The sequence below is a fragment of the Leptonychotes weddellii genome, chromosome 5, assembly GCF_054177405.1.
Source record: "Leptonychotes weddellii isolate Sample4059 chromosome 5, ASM5417740v2, whole genome shotgun sequence".
NCBI classification, from domain to species: domain Eukaryota; kingdom Metazoa; phylum Chordata; class Mammalia; order Carnivora; family Phocidae; genus Leptonychotes; species Leptonychotes weddellii.
The window spans coordinates 72,395,261-72,411,001 of NC_138373.1; the positions used below are offsets into that span (position 1 = coordinate 72,395,261).

The following is a 15,741-nucleotide window of genomic DNA, read 5'->3' on the forward strand; positions in this document are numbered from 1 at the left end:
CAGACATTGACATGTTTCATCATAGATGATACATTCATTAGTGTCACAGCGCAGATTGAGAGGTCTTGGATGCCCCCCCGAGAGACTGGCTGAGCCCAAAACTTAAGTGGGCATTATTACTTCATGGACCATCCACATTCCTCTAGGTCATAAGCACGGTTGCCCAGCAGTACACAGATAGCCATGTTATTGGATGTTGGAGATTTGTCACGTTTTCAGTGCTTAAAGGTCCTTAATTCTCAAAAAGGAATCTTGGAGGCGATCTAGTCCGATCCCTTCTTTTAACAGCTGAAGAAGCCTCTCGGTGAACACTGCTTGGCGGTGGAGCCAGGGCTGAAGTCCAGGTTTCCTGACCACATTCTACTTTTCAAGCACTACAACTGTCCTGCATTGTTACTCAGTTCTGGTTATGGCTCCCACCACTGCAAACCTACAGATATGGATAATAGAGATTATGTACGCACTCAGCCGGCTGGCATTAGCCCTGAGCTGGTGATGCTCAGGCAGGAGTGTAGGCCCTTTCAAGAGGGCATGCTTCCATTTCTTTCATGGGGAGCTTAGTGGTTTTATCAACACATGACTGAAACCTCGCTCTCATATATTTAGGCATCACAGGCCCCATGACAGGATTTGTATGTAGAAACCCTCATAAACCAAGATCTCACTTTAAGTATCAATGCTGTGCCCTTCTACGCTTGGGGATACATACACCGAGTCTCATCACACAGCATTCACTCTTCACATACACACACTCTAGTGTAAATTCTTAGTACTGCCCTTGAACATCTCCCCAGGTAGCTTCTTCCCATGCTCGCTCATATCAGCAGCTCCACTGCCTCTGATCCTTTTACACGAATTTATTTCTATACAAGGTTCTAAAAACACCCCTTGGTTTGTACATAATTTTTTTTCTTCATTTTAAATTGCTTTATAACAACTGGTTTCCTGATTTTTTTCATTTTCTCTTTTCTCTGAAATCTGCCATGATTTAAAAACAAACAAAAAGGACAAAAGGAAATAAAAATGCCGTTGGCCAGAAGACAGGGTGGGTGGAGAGAAACAATAAGGACAAAAATAAACAAAACATCAAATATGAAAATTCTCAGAGATAATGCATTTATAAACACAGAAATGGTTACAACAAAAATGGCCATGATGAGTGGGTATATATATATATATTTATATATATATTTATATATAAATCCGTGTCCGGCAACTGACCGTGGCACCTAGGGAGCTAAGTCCAGTCCTTGTGTTTGCCCTGAACTCTCCCTTCTCTGCAACACCCCTTGTTTTGGGCTTTCATAAAGAACACAAAGCTCCCACAGCTTCTCTGGCTTTGGGATTGGGAGACTGAGTATGGGGCCTTGGCTGGCAGAGAAGGGGAGAGGCTCCAAGGAAAACCATAACCCACACTTCTAAGCCACCCTTGACCATTATGGGGATCTCCGGCCCCTTGGGGACCACATCTCAGCCCTTGCCCCTTTACAAATAAAGGGGGTCTGACCCCCACCCAGATCTCCCTCTTCCAGCATTAGGTAGGAAGTGAAGTGAGACCATGAGGGGAAGACGGCTCCCGGGGATCGGGGCATGTGAGAAACCTCTGTTCTTTTGCAGGCAAGAATAGAACAGGAGGCTGGTTGCATTTAGGGCTCCCTTCTCTCAGAGATCCGGGAGCACCAGCCTCTAGTCTTCCATCAGCCCCAACTTTGAGGATTATGAGGGTAACGAGAGGGTAAGTGCCCACACTGGAAAAGTTTCTATGAGGTCATAGCAAATCCCTCCCTTGAGCACCAACCCCCAATTGTGAAAAGCTATGCTTAGAAGGGGAGGCTGCTGGATTACACTACCAGCTCATTATTCCTTTGCCAATCAGGAGGGCTGATGTTCCTTTTGAAGAGGAGTTGAGAATAAGCATGGCATCCTGTGTAGGAAGGCCGTGCCTGAGGCCCAAGGAGATGGAGCCAAGGCCTGTCAAGGAAGAAGACTTTTCCCACCAAGAGAAGTTGGAGAAAGAAGGGACCAGAACTTCTTTCCCCTCTTCCCAGTGGGTGGCAGCACAGGTCTCTACGAGCTGGCCAGGTGCTCCACCTGGATGGTGCTGGTGGTGACAGTGAGGCAGATGTCCTTATGATGCTCCGCCGTCTTATAGGGTGTCAGGTCAAAGGAACACTGGGGTGGAGGGTTGGGGTTGCTGTCCCCGCCGCCCCCACCCTGGGGGGCTGCCCCAGGGGACTGGAAGTGTGGTGGCTGTGGCTGCTGCTGCTGCTGGGATGCCTGGGAGGCCTGGGCCTGGGCCTGGGCCTGGGCCTGAGCCTGAGCCTGAGCCTGAGCCTGGGCCTGGGCCTGAGCCTGGGCCACTGCCGCCGCTGCTGCTGCCGCCTGCACTTGTTGCTGGAGATCAGGAGGGTTGTGTTTGCGCATATGTTTCATAAGGTACGTTTCCTGAAGGAGATAGAGAAAAAGAGTTGAGGGATGAAAGAGAAGGAAAGAGGTTACTTCTAACTAGCATCCTGGGCTCTTACTTTACTTTAAATAGAGCCATACTTCAACAGAGACATTCTGGAGCCGTGGGCAAGTTCTCCCCAGGAGCCTCCATCAGTGCTCACTATCGGGCAGGAAGGAGAGGGAGACCCTCAGAGTCACGGTAGGCATTCAACCGGCACAGGGAAAACTGTCATTTCCCCAAAGATCTTTGAGTGGAACGACTTTACCACCTCTTCCTGGAGTCCAGTGGAAAACATCTAACTGAAATCTTTCTCCCCAGATTGCAAGTTATTTTGCCTTATGTTTAAGTGAAATTAAGAATCACCGCTTAGCAATCTTTCTCTATAGGCTTAAGGGATCAGGCACCCCCTAAATTCCTTAGCTATAGATCTGTTTAATTTCGCCTCTCTTTACAGATTCTGAGGAGCTGGAGCTAGGGAGCTCTCTCCGGGAAGATGGGGTGAGGTGGACTGTGTGGTCCCGCAGGCCTATGGGGAAGTGAAGGGCAGACACTGGCATGAGCACTCACCGACGTGTATGCCCGACTACAGATCGTGCAGGTGTACACCTTGGCGTGCTTCACCGTGTGCGTAGATAGGTGTACCTCTAGGGAGGCTGCGTCTGTGTACGCCCGATGACAGTTGTGGCACTTGAAGGGTTTATCTTTGTTGTGCTGCCGTCTGTGGGACTGGGAAAATGAGGAGAAATCAGGATGAGTGCATCAGACTCATCCTTCCTGCCTCCTTGACCTTAATGCCAGAGCCCTGAGCTGGGGTGTCAGCCTCCCAGGTTCTCCTTCCATCTGAAGGCAGCAGGAACTGCTTTCAGTAAAACTTGAGGAGTTACAGGCTAAGGGAAGAGGCATAGCTCCTGCAGGACATCCAAGGAGCCTGAAAAGGGAGGACGGCTATGCTGGCCCCACTAGCCCAGTGGTTCCCAAAGTGAAGCATGGGGGGATGCTAGGGAATACCAAGAGCTTTCCACAGGGCCCCCAAACTCAAAACTATTTTCAAAATAATAGTAAGACCACGTTTGCCTTTTCATTCTCTCATGACTGTACAGAGATTACCTAACGTATAATGTAGCAAAGACTGAGCACAGCAGGTAGGAGCATCTAGCCATCTTCTGGTAAGCTAAACATTAAAAACGTGCTGGAGTCTAATGGAAAACATCTAAATGAAATCTTTCTCCCCACACTGCAGGTTATTTTGCCTTATGTTTAAGTAAAATTAAGAATCATTGCTTAGCAATCTTTCTCTACAGGGGCTCAGTCAGTTGAACGTCCGACTCTTGATTTTGGCTCAGGTCATGATCTCAGGGTCATGAGATTCAGCCCCGCTTTCAGCTCCACACTGAGCGTGGAGCCTGCTTAAGAGTCTCTCTCTGTGCCCCCCCAGCCCCGCTTGTGCACGCACTGTCTCTCTCTTAAAAAAAAAAAAAAAGCCAATCTTTCCATTTTTCGGGTGTGTATGTTTGGAAATACGTTATATACGTTAACATGCAATGGGTTTATTACTTTTTTTAAAGATTTTATTTCTTATTTGAGAGAGAGATTGAGCAAATGAGTGGGAGGAGGAGGGGCAGAGGGAGAAGCAGACTCCCTGTGGAGCAGGGAGCCCAACGCAGGGCTCTATCCCAGGACCCTGAGATCATGACCCGAGCCAAAGGCAGACGCTTAACCAACTGAGCCACGCAGGTGCCCAGGTTTGTTATTTTTTAATGAATTACTAAGTATTTTTTCAAGTTTTTCAGTTTCATGTTCTCTGTGTAGATAGGTATTACTCACATCAACAAAAACTCTTTGGGTTTCCCAGTAATTAAGGGCGTAAAAGGGTCCTGAAAAAGTTCGGGAACCACTGTACTAGTCAAATGGCACTTTGACCCAAGTCTTAGATGCAAGGCCCCGTGTGGAGGGGGGAACATTTACCTGCAGATTGGACAGCTGTGTGAAGGCTTTCTCACAGCCCGGGTGTGCACATTTGTATGGTCTGTCACCGGTGTGGATTCTGCATGGGATGAGAAAAGAAGAAAGGGAAAGGATGTCAGCAAGGCCACTCAGGGATTGGCTCCTTAACCAACCTCCTCAAGGCCACGCCTGCCCTCCTATGAGAGTACAAGCTGGGTTCCAGGAGATCCCAGCCTCAGCTCCTCTCTGACACGGATCATGCCATAGTGCCTGATTTCTGCTCACTGCCTCCGTCACTCAGCTCAAGCTGGGCTCCTCTGATGGGGGAGGAGGGACTGGTGGCTTAGCAGCCAAGACACAGGCAGTCCACAACATGACATACAAGTCAGCTCCTACAGTAGCTGTCCCTAATGAATGTTCAGAAACATAACGTAAACACATTGGTAAGGAAAAAGAAACATAGAACACTTCTTCCTTGGCCCCCACCATACAACCAAAACCTATTCCCTCAGCCTTGAACACTGCTCCCAGAAAAAGCTTTGGTATCAAAGAAAAGCAGAGTTATGCTAATTATGGAGAGTAGCAGCGATATTAATACTCATGGAAACTCCGTGGGGCTTTTCCCAGTCCGGCCCCCTAAGGGCAGAAATGCCTAGTTTAGTACCAATTCGATCTCTTTCCCAAACACTACAGGGCCCTCCACTGAGATGAGCCAAGGACTTGAGGGTCTGCGGACACCTGCTCCTCATCAGAGACTTCAGAGCCATCTTTGCGACCAGGTGCTTTTCTGGACCTCCAGGATAAAATGTTGGAAACATCACAAGACGTGTCTCTTTGTGAGGAAAGCCCAACTCCTCCTCTTCGCAAAGCAAGATGTCTGACCCCTTTGAGGGGGAATCACCGCATCCAGAAGCAGCCAGGTGAGAAGGCTTCTGAGCAATAAGTCTGGACTCCAGTTCAACTTGAGATACACTTGAAGGACATCAACTCTTCCAGTTGGCAGGTTCACTTCCTCCTAGTCACTCCAGATTCACAGGACAAACAGTGGGCATTCTTATGAAGTATGAGCGTTTTCATTTTGTTGGCCAGTTAGTTCTCTGTGACTATTTTGGACATGTTTTGGTTTGTTCTCTACTCCTGGCATCCTTGGAACCTTGCTGGTTGCTGTAGGGGTCACGAGGCTGGTACCCAGCTCAAGGCCAATGAGGTCTCCTGCTCACAACTGGTGCCCTAAGGGCTAGCGGTACGGTCTTCTCCAATCAAATGACCTTGCTTTGGCACAAAGGACAAAAAAGTCTTGCGAGCTGTGTGCACTGGTGTTTGCAGCAAGAGAAATGAAGGCAGAAGCTGTCTCTGCCCCGGGTTCATCTCTTCCTCCCATGCATCAGGGAATGCCACACAGTCACTGCATCTCCCCCACGCCGCTTGTGCCCCAAAAAGGTTCTCTCCGAGCGTCCGCTTGGGTCTCCAGGGTCGTGGCTGCTTCTTCTCCCAGACGCCGGTCGTATTCTCCTCCAGCCAGGTCTGTCCCCCGCCCCCCGCATGCGGGTTGTTGTGTGTGTCCGGGGCGGGGGTGGGGAGGGCATGCCAGCGGGGGCGGGGGCAGTAGCCCGCCACTCTCCCTTACCGTGTGTGCTGCTGGAGGTGGGAGAGCTGGCGGAAGGCCTTCTGGCAGTAGGAACAGTTGTAGGGCTTGGCCCCCGAGTGGATTCGGAGGTGCTGGGCCAGGTAGGAGGTGTTGGCGAAGGTCTTGGAGCAGTGCGGGCACTTGTGGGGCTTGATGGTCTCCGTGTGCATCTTGGAGTGGATCCTGCCGGAGAGGAGAGGAGAGGAGGGAAGGGGGGAGGAGGAAGCGGTTCGACACCATGGGCTCAGCTCTCTGCTGGGTGAAATGATGTTGCTTGACGGATGATAGCACCCCCTCCTCCCTCCTCCCAAACACACTCCGGCCTGGAGAGGCTAATGACGAGGACACCCGGATCTAGGTTGCTGCTGATCTTACGTCGGTGGCTAGAATGGCAGTGAGATGATGAAGAGCTGCGACCCCTGGCTCCTGGTCACCTTAACGATTTCAGTCTTGTCAACCCTCTGCTTCGTTCTAAGGTTAGCAACTCACCACAGATACCCTGCTTCCAAATAGTAATTTGAACAAAGACCAATACCGCCTGCTCCCCATGGACCTGAAGTTGAATGCACACCTTGGCTCTGAACTGAAGCATATAGTATAAGCAGGGCCTGCTCTGCGGAAGATTTCCAAACACAGACACAGAGAGAAACCACAAAAACCGTTCCAGACTTTGGGACTGGAGACCACCATTGCCCAGGCCCCCGCAAACTGCTAAAACACAGAGTTTATTTTTCACAGACAGTCATGAGAGCAAACCGAGGCTCCCGAAGGGCCAAGTCAAAAGGGAAAAGAGAAACCATGAGGAGAGAAGAGTAGGCTCAGGCAACGTGGCCTTAGGGGCAGGGTAAAACCAAGAGCAGCCTTACCGGGTGTGCTGCTGGAGGTGGGACAGCTGGCGGAAGGATTTCTCACAGAAGTTACAACTGTAGGGCTTGGCCCCTGAGTGTATACGGATGTGCTGGGCCAGGTAGGAGCTGTTGGCGAAGGTCTTGGAGCAGTGCGGGCACTTGTGGGGCTTGGTCTCGGTGTGGGACTTGGAGTGGATCTGCATCTCCGACTTTGAGTAGAATGTCAGTGAGCACATCCGGCACCTGGGCCAAGCGAGGGCAGTGGTTAGAGCCTTCCCATCGGCAGGGCGCTGCACCCTCCCTCCGCTTCCACAGAAACCAGCCTATCTGATCTCCCACTTACTGTACCTCTGCTGTAAGGCCCTGAGAGGAGGAGCTGTTCTGATCTTTATAGTCTAAGCTTCTCATACAGACCCACACAATACAAATATTCAATAAATGTTCGAAGGATCTGACTCCCTAAGTGTGTCGAGAAACAAAAATTCAACCAGAAAAGACAGGTAAATCTTATCATGGGCTCTAGGCTGATGTGGATTCCGTTGGGCCAGGTTTATCGACTTACTTCTGTTTTTCTTCTGCCTATAACTTGATTTCAGACTTTTAAAGGGCTCCCTTCCCCAACTTCCCATCTATAAAGGACATGCCTTGGGTATTTCTCAAGTTCCCGAGATGCTAATGAGGACAAACTAGTCGACTATACTCCCCAGAAGGACTTCTCTCCTGTCTCCTCACATAATTGCCTTCTCTCAGATTCTCTCCTACTTCCTTTATGCCAGTGATTCCTAGAGGGATGGGGGTGGGGAAAGATCGGAATTATTTGGGGGGGTTTTTCCAAATCATGTATGTCTGGCCTGCACCCTGGATCTGGTGTTCCACCGGCCACCTCCACCCCCGAACCCCTTGGCCATCAAGTGAGAACTACTTTTGCAAAGAGCTGAGGTAACTGTTGGGAGTGGGCTGTCTCCCCTCAAACACTTAGGAGGAAAAGATTTGTGAAACACTGAGCTTCCATGCTAAACCTTTCCTCTTTCCTACCACATGGACCCAAAGTCAGTACTTTGGGCTGACATCAGTAAGCAGCTGATATACTTTCACCCATCACCTGAGTGGGTAATCCTTCCTGTTCTGACATTGCCCAACAGTATCAAATAAGGAGGCCTCTGAGCAAGATAAGCCACAACTATTCAGACTTTATCGAGTAAGAGTTATCTGTGTGTGAGCTGGAATGCTCTCATTCCTCAACAACTCTGCAGTGCACAGTGTGAGCTGGTAGGAAGGGCAGCACCTGGAAGCCAGGCAACTGGGGACAAAGTCCCTCTGCTCTGGTTCCTCCCCAACTTCTTTCTATAATCTGGCCTCAGGATGGTGTGGGGTGATGACTTCTGCTTTCTTCTGATCCCAGGAGAATTTTTAGAGAATAACTGAGATCAAGACTAAAAAGAACTCTGCGCTCCTCAGAGGAAAAAATATTACATTATTTGGGGGTATGGTCTCTATTATTAATGTTTCTACTGAAATTCCGATCATTAAGGTCAATTTCTACATCTCTGGTCACTTGAAAACTCTGAAGGAAATCTGGTTCCCAGTTCGCCAATCCCTGGCTATCGTCTGGCATGCCCAACCATTATATGGGAGGCGCACAGGTTCTGTTTATAGTTAGTACAGTCCAAAGGACACAGCCAATGGAAGTCTGGACACCTGGGCTCTACTCAGGGCTCAGTTATAGGCTTGCTCATCAATCTAGACCTCAATTTTCTGGTCTGTAAAATGGAGAGATAAATATCTTCCCCTAGAAGGGCCGGCAAACCCGCAGAACAGTCAAAGCTAAGCCAAGTGCTCTCTAATAATAATACTGCACAAATGTTAACAGTACCAGTGCCCATGGATGAGCTCATGCTACTAATCTTCCACTGAGGTTAGAAACTGGACACATTGTCACTTGGAGGGGAAACAGTAGTAACGTTACACCATAATTTCCCTTGGTTGCTAAAATTTCTCAGACAGGTGGAACAACACATTCATTTTAACTCAAACAAAAGCTCATAGTTTATGTGTGAGTGTTGAACACACAACTGCACCCTTAGTATGAAATTAACTACAAATGAGAAAATAACCCTCTTTATCCAAGTTTCCAACTAGAGAAAAATCTGCAAAACTTAAATCCATAGACAATGGACTGGCAACAGAATAAGCAGTCTCAAATGACGATCATAATAACCATAATAATAGTTGCCATTTGTTGTGCCAGATATTGCCAGGGCCCCACACCAGTTAGGCACTTGAGACACACTGTTTCCGCTCCTCACAACAACCTGGCAAGTATTATCCCTGTTTTACAGAAAGGAACACTGAAGGCTCAGAGAGGTTAAGTAATTTGCCAAAGGGCAAACAGTTATTCACTACACAAAGCTATGATTCTAACCTAATCTGAGATTCCTGACATTAGACATATTCAAGGAGAGGCAGACTATCATCTGTCAGGAATGTTTAGAAGACTAAAACTACAGAGAAGGGGCTGGCTTAGGTGACCATTAAAGTTATTTCCAACTCTGAAATCCTATGAAGCCAGATAAAAGAGCACAAGTCCTTTAATGCAAGGTGTTGGGTGGTTGGAAAGAAATCTGATTTAGGAGCACTGTGGCAGTGGGCAGCAGTCACATCCAATACAAGAATGGGGCCCCTTTTAAGGCATGCAACGCAATGACCCTGTTTACAATAACAACTTTGAGTCACCCCATTTTTTCCTTAAGATATTCAAAACCAATTTCAGATACTCTGATTTTCCCTCAAAACATTTCCACATGACAAATGGGGGGCTGTGACTGATCTTCCCATTTTACAGATGGGAACAAAGAGCTAGAAAGAAGGTGACTTGTCCAGACTAACAGAACCCAAGTCCAACAATACCCAGTCAAATGCCACTGACCACAGGAATGAATGTGGTTGACCCACACATGCACGAAAATAGGGATTTATTTATTTTTGTGTGTGTGTGTTGTGTGTGGATTAAAAAGATTCCTTTGGAACTTCAGAGTTCTGAGTTTCTAAAGAAATTCCAGTCACCTAGAATATAATTAGGCGCCCTTAATTTCAGAGTTCTCCTTAGTCACCTGGGTGTGGGGCTGGTCAAGAATTCCAAAAACACTAAGGGTGTAGAAAATGCTACCAGGGTTTCCTTCCAATTGTATATTCACATTTCTTCCCATAGACACAGTTTAGGAAGTCCAGAGATAGCTTTAATGTGGGCCCAAAAAATAAACAAGCAAAAGCAAAAACAAAAACAAACCCTTGGCAGAATCAGAGTACCCTGATCCACGTGCAAAGCTCCAAAGAGTGTCAGAGACCTAGCCCATTACTCTTACAACAACACATTTTCTAGAGGTGTATCTCCATGTCACAATGACCTCACTTTAAGCAAATACATAAAAATCCAGATTTCTACAAAATAAAAGGGATTTTCACTTTATAAAATGATATATAAAAGATGCTTTTAAATGAATCAAACTTGTCAGGTACCTTTATAAAATATGATGTAAACATTTTCCAGGAACACTTTTATTGTATAAAGTGGGATACACCTGTAATAATAAAGCTGCAGTGAACTTTCGGATTAGGAGCTGGGATTCTGCAGTGCTCAATACTTTCTGCATAGCAACACTCCCCTCATTTTCACTTACAAAGAGGAATTTAAACACTCTGTAGTCGTGGCTACTCTCCACAGTAGATGTGTACAACACAAATACAAATAAATGCTAAATGACAACTACTGCTTCTCTCTTTCTTTTGAAGTTCCCAACATTTCAAATCTTAGCTAATATATATACTCCCAACAAATGGGAGGCATAAACAGAATTCTCCCCATTTTACAGATGAGGAAACTGAGGCCCAGAGAGGGGAAAAGGACTTGCCCAGGGTCACACAGCAAGTTCGTGGTGGAGCCGGGAACTGAATCCATGAGCCCAAGGCTCTGTCCATTTCCTGTGCCGCAGTTCCCTTCGCTCCTAAAATGGGAACAACATTGCCCATCTCGGTACACTAAGGACAGACCCAGTCTCCCAGCCATGCACATCTGCCCCTGTCTGCATCAAAGCTGTGACAGTGGTTATCCCACTCTGTAACCTGGGACCAGACTTCCCAAACCCACTAGGGCCCTTGATAGTTTTCAAGGGGATTAAAAGACGTCCAACTTTCAAAGGGCAGGGAGTTTGCTTCTGAAATTCTTTTTGTATAGCGCCACATGCAAATATAAGACTATTTGGCAATGGACAACTTAAAGGAAGTAGAGAATCAAAATGACTTTCATGAATTAGAAAGTGAGCAAACAGGCATTTTATAAGCATATAGTCCAAGGCGGGGGGGAAGGGCGATATCCTGTTCCTCCCATCTTTTTATACAGACCCCTCCCATCATCCCAACCATGCAGGGTCAGGCAGTCAGTGCTCAAATATGGCCCAAGAACCAGTGGATGGCACGCAGGTTAAGGTTAGGGGCTTATCAGAACAGTTTCTTAGAAAAATAGGAATGGAAGGTGTAGAAAGCACAAAGGAGCTGGAGACGGAGTCTGAAATCCAATCTAAAGCCTTATCATAAGGAAGAAACTCCGTTAAGTCATTCAAAAATTAGTCAATGCTGACAACCCCAAAAAGGAAGGCATACAATGGGTCTGCGTCCTGGGGAAGAGTCACTAGAGAAATGCTAGTTGGAAGCTCTACGTTCCTGCCCCACAACAGAACACCTGACATGCAAGTGGATCTGAGGTGGAAAGCTGTCTGTGTAGAGCCCGGTTAGGGGCAAGACACAAAGGGGGTAGGTAAGCTGAGACAGTGATCCTCACCCCTTGCTGCCCTGGCTCTGATCCTTACCTATAGGTCTTGCCGTCTTTCTGATGGTCATCATCATCCTCGGGGGAGAGGACATAAGGGTCATTCATCTCAGGTAGCCCTGATTCCAGCATCCGCTTCTTCTTCCGGCCCCGAGGGGGCTTAGGGGCCACATTGCCACCTCCACCACCACCTCCGCCTCCTTCCTCTGTTAGGGTTGATGCTACCTTCTTGGAGAGGTCAGGGACCACCTGCAGGGCTTGTGAGCCGGGGGGAAGAGCTGAGACAATCATGGGAGCCGAAATGGGGAAGGTCTGAGCTGATGAGGCTGTGGTCACAAGGGAGCCTGAGGGGGACGTGATTACCAAACCAGGACCTAGGATTGGGAGAAAAAGGAGATGGTGTCATGTTGTCCAGTACTGATCCTATTTAATTTCCCCCAGATCATTGTCTAACCAACCCCTCACCACCGCCCTCCCAGCCCAGAGTATATAGGAAACCCCAAACCCTGTAGAAAAATAATGGTCTCCTAACCCCTGTCCCCACCCCACCCCCGGTTAACAGTGAGATTTACCCCTTGATTGACTCCCTTCTCTTCTCCACCTCTGAGAACAGGAGACTCCTTGATTCAGAGAAGGAAAGAATGTCACCTCCTCAAAGGCAGGGACCGCATCTTCTACTTCTTTGTATCCCCCACAATGCCTAGCGCATTGCTAGGCACACAGTAGGCACTTAATAAAAATGTGATTGAGTAATCAAACACATATCCCACTCCCCATGTCCTTGGAGCCCTCCAGCCTGGGGTACTGATCATGGAAGATCAACACCTCAGATTGGAGAAGAGCAGAGTGGCTCACCAGCAGTCATCAGTCCTGTAGACGGCACAGGGACCACGGTGATATTCTGGGTAACGGACGCCTGGCTATGTGGGGTCAGCTGGTCTGACTTGGACTCTGTGTCCATACTGATGCCTGAGGGCAGGGACACTGAGGCAGGCACTGTCAGCAGGGTGGGGTAGTGGGGTGGAGCCAGCCCACAGCCCTTCTCTGGCAGCAGCTGATCCTTCATCTTGTTGATGAACATTGTGTTCTCAATCTAAAAGAAAAGGAAAGGGGAGGCAAGCGGTCTCCTCAGAAAGAGCCCGATTTTGTCTGCTCCCTAAGCACTTTGCATGGTCTGTCCTCCTTGGAGATCAAGAAGTATAGTATCTTTGTGCTTCCAGAGAGAAGCCAGGACAGAAATTAGAATTCTCAGTGATGGGGGACCTGGTGAAACAGCACATGATTTATCTTGCTTCAGTCTCCACAGTATTAGAACTTACTGCTCAGAGTTGAAAAAAGTACGTGAAAGGGAAGGAGCAAAAACCAAACACCACCTACCTGTCCTGAGACTGTAGGGATAGAAGGCCAGAAGTACGGGTTAGAATTGAAGTGAGATTCTTCCATTCTACCTGAAGAGAGAAAGAGAAACCACATCACACTCAGGACTAAATCTGAAGAAACGCAGCAACGGAGAAGGGCAGTTGAGGAATTCCTGGCCCCTTCTTTGGCACCTGACCATACAGCTGGGAATTCAGAGTGAAGATCTCAGGATCTGCCATATTAGTCCCAGAGAGCCACTCAGCATGAAATCCAACAGAGCCTATCCTATGTAAGATGCGAATGGAAGAACTTGTATACACATCTCACCTACAGAATGTCTCCCATAACCCAAAGAAACAGACCTGGTAGTACTTTCCTTTGGTGACAAAAAGAGAAAGTCAAGTCATTAGCAGGGAAGGGATATACCCACAGTCACACGAAGTAAATCACTGACTGACTTAATAACAGCCAGGGTACCTATCCCTGCTCCTCTTTTCCTTTATCCCACAAATCCACCTTCCTTGAAATAAAACATTTTAAGACTTCCAAATGACACATTTGTAGTTCTATGCAGCTTGAAAAGGTTCTAGGCCAGAACACAAAATGCCCAAGGGAATTAAAGAGTGAAACTGGCAGGAATCACAATCAGTGCCAGATGATACCTGGGGACCATGCCCCCCCAAACCCACCAAGGTCTAAGAACATTCATGGTGCTGCACTGGGTACTACACGTGCTGAACGGAGCAGTGAGAACCTGGAATCACCAGTTTAAAAGAACGTTCTAGCACCAGGAGTAGCAGTAGCACCCAGATTCCTACTTACAGGGATTCAGAAAAGGGACAATAGTGGACCAGAACACATTAACACAGTACTAGACTCCTGCTTTCTAATACTCAAACACGATGCTTCTGAGAGTTCAAGTTCTTCTCTGTGTGTGGATGATAATTAAGCTTAAAACTTTGGGAGGGAGGAATAAGCAAGACGAGCAATCCTTCAGAATCATGTTGCAAGTCACAGATGGGTACAGAATCTAGGCATCCCGCCATTTTCCCACTCTGATCACTTCTCCTAGCAAGGTAGTATGTTTTTTTTTTTTTTTAAAGATTTTTATTTATTTATTTGAGAGAGAGAGAATGAGAGACAGAGAGCATGAGAGGGAGGAGGGTCAGAGGGAGAAGCAGACTCCTTGCCGAGCAGGGAGCCAGCAAGGTAGTATGTTAATGACAGTTATTCAAGAGTAGTTTCCCCAAATCCGGGACCTAGAAAGATCCAGCCCAGCAGAAGGCAGGTGAAGAGGGAGTATGAAACTGCTGGAATGGAGAAATGATGAACAGCAGGAAATAAACATTATCATCATGCTGCTACTCTGAACCAGAAGTAACCAAGATTTAGGTGGGGAAGAAGGACCTGTGACTTACAGCCACGAGTGGGTCCCACTGAGGATGTGCTGGAGGCAGATACCAGAGCTGCTAAGTACTGAGCGTACACTGGGCACAGAAACCAGGTTTGAAGTAGATTAAGAAAACTAGGAAAATCTGTAACAAAGGAGGAGAAACAGAAGGGACATCACTCTAAACGTAACCCTGTTCCTTCTTCAGAAATCTCATCACATTTTTTGCTCTATTAAACAGCATTCTCGATTTTCATAAAACCTATAAAGGGAAGCAGAACTGAATTGCAGCCTACTCTTTCCTAAAAAGTAGCAAAGGAGAGGAGAGGAATGCACCAAACCTGTGACTACAACTTCACACAAATAAGACTCAATAATTAACTGACTCGAGAAATCAACCACATCCTGCTCCCCAACTTATAAAATACATCAGAACAGTCTCCAACATTGGTGCTAACCTTTTCCTTCCAGCACTAACTATATAAAGGGGTCTCAGGTCCTCCTTAGGCGACAGAAATCAAGAAATGATCAGATCACAGTTTAAGGCGATCCAATCTTGCCAAGCCTTTTGGGAAGCTGGGATCCCATCTTGGACCTCCCCACGGTCTCCAACACAGAACTCCTCACCCAGTATGCAAGTCCACATTTAATGGACTGAATGACAGTGGACTCTATACACACAGATTTTGAAAACAATGCTAGGGGGCTCAAACCATAACTCATAACCCCCATCTCTCTAACCTTCTAGTTGAAAGAAATGATACAGACAAGAGTGGTGGCATATGGTGGCAATGAAGTAGAGAATTAGGCTGCAGAGTAAAGAAAGGAGGGTCTAATTATAATCTCCCCCTAAAGAGTCAAACAAGTAGGGCGACTGGGTGGCTCAGTTGGTTAAGCGACTGCCTTCGGCTCAGGTCATGATCCTGGAGTGCCTGGATCGAGTCCCGCATAGGGCTCCCTGCTCGGCAGGGAGTCTGCTTCTCCCTCTGACCCTCCCCCCTCTCATGTGCTCTCATTCTCTCTCAAATAAATAAATAAAATCTTTAAAAAAAAAAAAAAGAGTCAAGCAAGTAAACACATTAGGGATGTGAAAATTTAGAAGGGAGGGGCGCCTGGGTGGCTCAGTCGTTAAGCGTCTGCCTTCGGCTCAGGTCATGATCCCAGGGTCCTGGGATCGAGCCCCGCGTCGGGCTCCCTGCTCAGCGGGGAGCCTGCTTCTCCCTCTCCCACTCCCCCTGCTTGTGTTCCCTCTCTCGCTGTGTCTCTCTCTGTCAAATAAATAAATAAAATCTTTAAAAAAAA

General features: G+C 47.5%; 1 protein-coding gene across 9 annotated transcripts in view; it reads right to left on the reverse strand.

Moving 5' to 3' along the window:
* Positions 1-1,093: 1,093 nt before the first annotated feature.
* The window catches only part of ZNF384 (zinc finger protein 384), a 20,361-nt gene continuing 5,713 nt past the window's right edge, over positions 1,094-15,741 (reverse strand). For 2 of the 9 annotated variants that reach the window (XM_031033003.2, XM_031033004.2), the window contains 10 exons: positions 13,068-13,138; positions 12,546-12,783; positions 12,263-12,310; positions 11,731-12,064; positions 10,777-10,869; positions 6,887-7,111; positions 6,021-6,203; positions 4,415-4,493; positions 3,017-3,175; positions 1,094-2,445 (listed from right to left, as the gene is read on the reverse strand). In XM_031033003.2, the coding sequence (XP_030888863.1) occupies positions 2,068-2,445; positions 3,017-3,175; positions 4,415-4,493; positions 6,021-6,203; positions 6,887-7,111; positions 10,777-10,869; positions 11,731-12,064; positions 12,263-12,310; positions 12,546-12,783; positions 13,068-13,133 (1,803 nt within the window). In that variant the 5' untranslated portion in view covers positions 13,134-13,138 and the 3' untranslated portion in view covers positions 1,094-2,067. The remainder of the gene's footprint in view (positions 2,446-3,016; positions 3,176-4,414; positions 4,494-6,020; positions 6,204-6,886; positions 7,112-10,776; positions 10,870-11,730; positions 12,065-12,262; positions 12,311-12,545; positions 12,784-13,067; positions 13,139-15,741) is intronic. The other 7 variants (XM_006737841.3, XM_006737842.3, XM_031033008.2 and 4 more) reach the window with 7 other exon arrangements.